This window comes from Morone saxatilis, unplaced genomic scaffold, assembly GCF_004916995.1.
Source record: "Morone saxatilis isolate NCDOM2014 unplaced genomic scaffold, NCSU_SB_2.0 Contig2, whole genome shotgun sequence".
Taxonomy (NCBI): Eukaryota; Metazoa; Chordata; class Actinopteri; family Moronidae; genus Morone; species Morone saxatilis.
The window spans coordinates 26,587,557-26,593,422 of NW_023339762.1; the positions used below are offsets into that span (position 1 = coordinate 26,587,557).

The 5,866-nt window shown below is 44.1% G+C and overlaps 1 protein-coding gene across 1 annotated transcript in view; it reads right to left on the reverse strand.

Annotated features, from left to right (window-relative positions):
• Positions 1 to 4,886: 4,886 nt before the first annotated feature.
• The window catches only part of spg11 (SPG11 vesicle trafficking associated, spatacsin), a gene marked incomplete in the record, with an annotated part of 23,866 nt that continues 22,886 nt past the window's right edge, over positions 4,887 to 5,866 (reverse strand). Inside the window, 2 exon segments of the mRNA XM_035664617.1 lie at positions 4,887 to 5,250; positions 5,341 to 5,492. Coding sequence (XP_035520510.1) covers positions 5,076 to 5,250; positions 5,341 to 5,492 — 327 coding nt within the window.

Here is a 5,866-nt window from a genome sequence, read left to right on the forward strand (position 1 = left end):
TGGTGGTACTGTTGGGTCTCTGTAAATGTTAAAAGGAGTTCGGTCTAGACCTGCTCTATTTGAAAAGTGTCCTGAGATAACTTCTGTTATGAATTTGCGCTATACAAATAAAATACATTCACAGACTCCACATTAATTTTAGTGAATTTCCAATGCGTAATCGTGTGACATGTACCCGCCGATCGTGATAACTCTTATTGTATTTACGCTTATCCTTTACCAGCAGTTTTAAAACTGAATGATTCAAGCATCGCCCCAGCTCTGGCACAGGGATACATTTAACATGGGCCCGCTGCGTTTCCGCTTAACTTCCACATTTTTTCTGACTATAGAAGAGCCAAATAATCAGAGTCTGTTCCTCAGTGGGGTGTGTCTCTGAGCTGGGGCGAAAATCTATTAGAAACGTGAATTTGTTCGTGTGAAGCCGCGGGCTTACCTGCGCTTTGCTTCTCCTGAAAATCGCCCAGCCTCCCTTGGCTTCCCGGCTGCTTCCCCCGGATCTACCGGGGGGACGGCTTAATTGAAGCTACCCCTTCGTGTTGGCCGCACCGACTACCTGTGGCTGCTAATTATAGTGGCTAACGATATCTCTGTCGTCGCGGTGCCGTGCCTTCTAATTCACTAAGCCTCACCTCCCAGCAGTGAATAAACTACACTTAATACAGGAACCAATTATCGTAATAGAGGCAGAGGAGTAACTGACATTTGGCACACTGAGCAAGGACAGGCAGAGGGAGAGGGATGAAGCCATTGCTAACTGTATGCTTAATGGTAACACTAGCGTCGTGAAAACTTTGAAACATTAGCCAAAGTCGTGCATAAAGAAATGAAGTAGCTATTAGGTGTTTAGGTAGAACTATGTCTACGTTTAAATGTTAAAGGTTGTAACCGCTGTATGAAGTAAACTATTGTATACTTCTAACATTCACTGACAGAGCTACACCACCAAGCGGTGTACACAGAGCCAGGAAGTAAACCGGAAATGATCAGAAAACCCTTACAGTAGCATGTCAGCACGTCCAAAAAAACACTAACACGCCTCTATCAAGAGACGTACCAGTGGTTCATACTCTAAAATAAATGAAACCACAACTATTGGTTAACTGAATATCTATTTAACGGAGGTTTTTGTTTTTTACACCGTAATTCGATACTCCGAAGCATAATGTCGCCCATAACATATCATTAAAAGGTCCCATCTCCTTGGCCATTCTTATATCTGTCAACAAGAACGCAGTCATCGCGCCATCATATCGTGTGGTAATGGTCATGTGGTGATGCTTTTGTTTTTAACCAGGATATAAAAGGTAATCTCATTTTAACGCAATTATCGCCCCTACTGGAACAAAAACAACTTTTCCTAGAACAGCTCTTCACGATGCATGTTCGTATCTCTCTAGTACCTGTATCTGTTTATTTGTATTCTTGTTTTTTAAGTTAATGTCATGGTGTCTGATTGGTGACGCTTAAGTGTCCACCCACATGGAGGTGGTCGGAGGTGGTGTGCTGGTGGTGCGTGTGTGAGGGGTCTGAAACGCGGGGCCCGGGAAAGGAGACGCATCATCTCTTCCCTCTCCGTCGCTGTTCGGGCCGTACCTGTGTGTGTGTTGTGTGTGTGTGTGTTGTGTGTGTGTGTGTGTGTGAGTGTGTTGTTTGTGAGTGTGTGAGACGTGTTGTGTGTGTGTGTGGGTTGTGTGTGGTGTGTTCCTGCCAAGGCATCTGGACTCCGCGTTTGTCGGTGCTGGGTCGTGCTCTCACTCTAAATCTGAACTGTTGAATGCTGTGTGTGTGTATCACCACCAGATGGCGTGCCAGTGTCGGGGACAGAGGTTGAAAGCTCCCAGGGAGAGCAGGAGCGATGGAAGAGAGGATGAAGAGGAGGAGGCAGAAACTTACGTTGTCCTTTTGGTTTTTGTATAGAACTACATTCAGTTGTGAATCCATTTTCCACTGTTAGAGTAGTTACACTGTCAGTGGCAGCAGCAGTGAGAGACCCGGATCGGTTCATGGTGGTATATGTTTACATGGGAGAGGTGAGTCCTGAACCATGCTCTTAGTTATCGCTTGCTATAGGCTAGACTATGGCGATTTCCCATGGTGCACTGAGCTCTCTCTTCTCTCTCTCTCTCTTCTGCAATCATTCATGTCCCATTAAGCATGTTACTACTTCACTTCTTCGGAGCTTCTTGTGCTTTTCGTCCTGGCAGGTTCTCATGGATCCTGGTGGGCCTCTGTCATGGATCTGTTGCTACCATTGCTAAAATCACTGATAATTCATTGGTTGGTTTTATTATTATTGTGTAGTTGATTTAAGTATTCATTATTGCTACAGTTACTGTTGTCGCTGCTCGCGTGTCCCCATCGTTGCTGCTTGTCGTCATCGTCTTTTTCATGATCGTCATCGATATCTACTATTTAAGTTAAGTTGTTGCTGTAATCTGTTTGTCTCTCTGTCTCTGTCTCGTCCCTCTCTTCTCTCTGTTCTCGCTCTCTTCCTCTCTCTGTCTCTCTCTCATCTCATCATCCTCTTCTCTCTGTCTCATCGCTCTCTGCGTGCATCTCTCTCTCTCCGGTCTCTGTCATCTCGTCTATGTCTCTCTCGGGATGTACATCTCTCTCTCTCCTCTCTCTCTCTCTCTCATCTCTCTCTCATCAATGCTCTCTCTCTGTGTTAAAAGCAGTTTTCCTGGCCCTGTCTCCAAGGTTTGCATCATGGAATTATGCCAAAACAATGTCGGACACCGTAGTTTTCTCTGGACCCCTGCCCAATGTGACCAGTGATGACATGTATAGCCGCATGTCGTCATTCCACCGCTGGCTGTCGAGGTGGTGTCCAGAAAACGATGTGGGCTTCATTGATAACTGGCAGCCTTTTTGGGGAAAACCTTTGGGTCTGATAAGGAGAGACGGCATCCCATCCCACTTTTGGAATGAGCAGCTCTGCTTATTCCAGGAAGTATGACAAAGGTTTATTTCTAAAACCTGACAGTCCAGAGTTGGGACCAGGAAGCAGAGCTGCTTTCTTACACCCAAAACCCCATAGAGATAGGTACAAATTCTCCTGCTCAGGTTCTCCTGCTCGTTCTGGGGCAAAGCCAGATCTAAACCTTGTTGGGAGCAGAACTCGACGGCCCTGGAGAAAGGTCATGTCAATGTTTCCTCTGGACAGAGTCCAAAACAAATCTCCCTAAGCGGACATTAAGATACTGTATATTCTATTCTATTCTAGGCTCAAGATTGAAGTTGAATCAACACCTTTTCTGATTCCACCTCATTATAAGATACCTGTAAAGGTGCATACACTGTTGCTGCAGGGGAATGGGATGCATTTTCACAACACTTCCAAAATTCAGTGAAGCAATGGTACGACCAGAACATATGGAGAAGTGAAGCAGGGCCATGTTTCCATTGATTACATATAGGATCAACCTCCGGGTTCCTTCTAGCTTTTCTAAACTTTATTTTGGAGATATGAGCAGACGTACGTTTGAACATCAGTCGACATACTCGACGCAGTATGCAGTACATACTGAATGTAGAAGGCAGTGTGTTAGTGTGCTTTTGGACAGACAGGCCTTTTTTCAACTTTCAAACATTTGTCCTTCGTCGTCCTTCATGAAGGTCAAAGGTCACGATGTAATTTCCCGTCATCACTGAGTAAAAACAGTAAGTAAACAAGTAAATATGAGCTTAGTTTTTCTGTAGTGCGAAGGCGTTTCTCTGCTCCACCGAGCATGATATAGACTGCTGATTAATTTGCTAATTAGAGCTGAATAATGAGCTTGTTTTCTTAATGACTTTCTCCATTAGAGACGATAAACAGGCGGCTCGCAGAGAGAGAGAGAGAGAGAGAAAGGGAGGGGAGGGAAATCTACATTCACAGCCAATTCAACACCGTAATGAGCAGGAAGTTCCAACCTCTGTAAAACCTGAGAGGATTTGTAGGCTGCAGTAATAACTGTCATGTGCACGCCATCCAGAAACAGACGGGGTTTAATTCCTGCTCGATTAGCAGCAAAAGGCAAACGTAAAACCAGAGCGTCTGAAAGATCTTGTCAATGGCTGGAGGAAATGTCACAAAAAGCTCTCAGTGCTAATCAGCACTTTAATCCTGATTTCATTGTAATGTTAGAGTCCAATGTGAGCCAACTGCAGCAGTCTGATCAGAGTACAGACACTGAGCGAGGACTGCCACCTGGTGGAGGAACAGAGAACTGCATCTTTCATCAGCTTGAATCCAACAGGAGAGAATTTATTCTCAACAACGGTCCCACCTCTGCAACCGGCACTGGTTCCCAACCTTTTTCTATCATTTAGTAAACTGACTGACATATTCTATGGATATTTCATAACAATAACTGCAGGAGGTTTGTGTGAAACCAGAGATTTGGATGAACTTTGAGCAGATTATTTCCTGTGAATTATGTGTATTTACAATTTCTAACTACCATACAGACTTACCAGGCGTCTTTTTGTTGTCGCCATATTGGGCATGTTTTTGCCTTCCTGAAACTTGTCATTGTGAGCTCTAATGCAGGAAGAGGCTGTGAATATACAGTGTTCAGCTCTTCAAAGTTTAAAGTAGAAATATAAAATAAAATGTTCTTCTCTTCACAGAAAAGAACAAAATGCTGAGATATCGGCCTATCGTGTATATTCTGTAGTGTAGTGTTCTTACTCCCCCTACAAAGGGTTGGGCCTGCCCTGTGACACAACAAGGTTGTTATAGTTCAGTAAAACTCAAACTAGGTGTGAAAAAACATACCACAAAAAAGCCTCTGAGTGAGTATCGTTGCACGAAGGGAAAACAAACAGTGAAAGAGCTCGTCAGAAAACAGCAACGAGCTACAAAAAAATAACCAGAGAAATCTGCAGCATTCGAGATATTGATACAAAACAGTTTATAAAGTCTTTAATGTGAGTTTATAATCGAAACAGATTATTTATTTTGTGAGAAGTTAATTACAGATTTGAATGAATCTCCACAGAAGACGGATTAGAAAAGACAAAGCGGTGTTATAAACACGTATTGTACACGGGCAGTATTGTTGGTTCAGTCGGCCTCAGTCGGCCAATCAGCTGGCCAGCCTGTCGTTCAGGTAGCTCGAGGTCTTGGTGTCCTGCAGCAGCGTTTTGGTGACATCGTACAGGTTCTGCTGGTAGGCCAGCCTATAGCGGCTGTACACATCATCACAGTGCGTCAGCAGGCGCTTCACGTTGGGAGTGGCGCTGCTGGGAGCGCCCTCCAGCCTGAAACACACACACACACACACACACACACAGGTGAGAAGGGGATCAGGTGGTTTCAAGTTATTTATGAGCTGCTTGAAGCCGTCTTACTTTTTGAAAATCTCCTCAAACAGGCTGGAGGTCAGCGGACGGTGGCGTTTGAGCTCCTCCAGGTACACAAAGTCTCCCTTCAGGACCACCTTCTGGTAGAGGATCTCCGCCCAGTCCGGACTGTAGCTGTACGCCTCCGACACCACGAACACCTGAGAGACAAAGCACTGGGTGTGACCTGCTGTCTGCAGGGCCGTACAGGTTTGCAGAGGTCTGAGGAGGTCTGTAGGTTCTGGATCTGGAATGCTAACACGCACTTTACCAACTTTAATTTCTGATTATTATTATTTATTATTATTATTTGTTGTGTGGAACATGTGACACATTGGTGAACAATGTTTAACTTGTTAGCAGGAGTTAACATTTAACATGTTTGCATGTTAACATGCCAAACATTACCACATTAATATGCTAATAAAGCTATATCATTTAATGATAATGGAATATAATGCTACTAACTGTATGTAAGTAAGTAAAACTTTATTTATATAGCACCTCTTTGATACAGAGATCCAAAGTGCTTTCC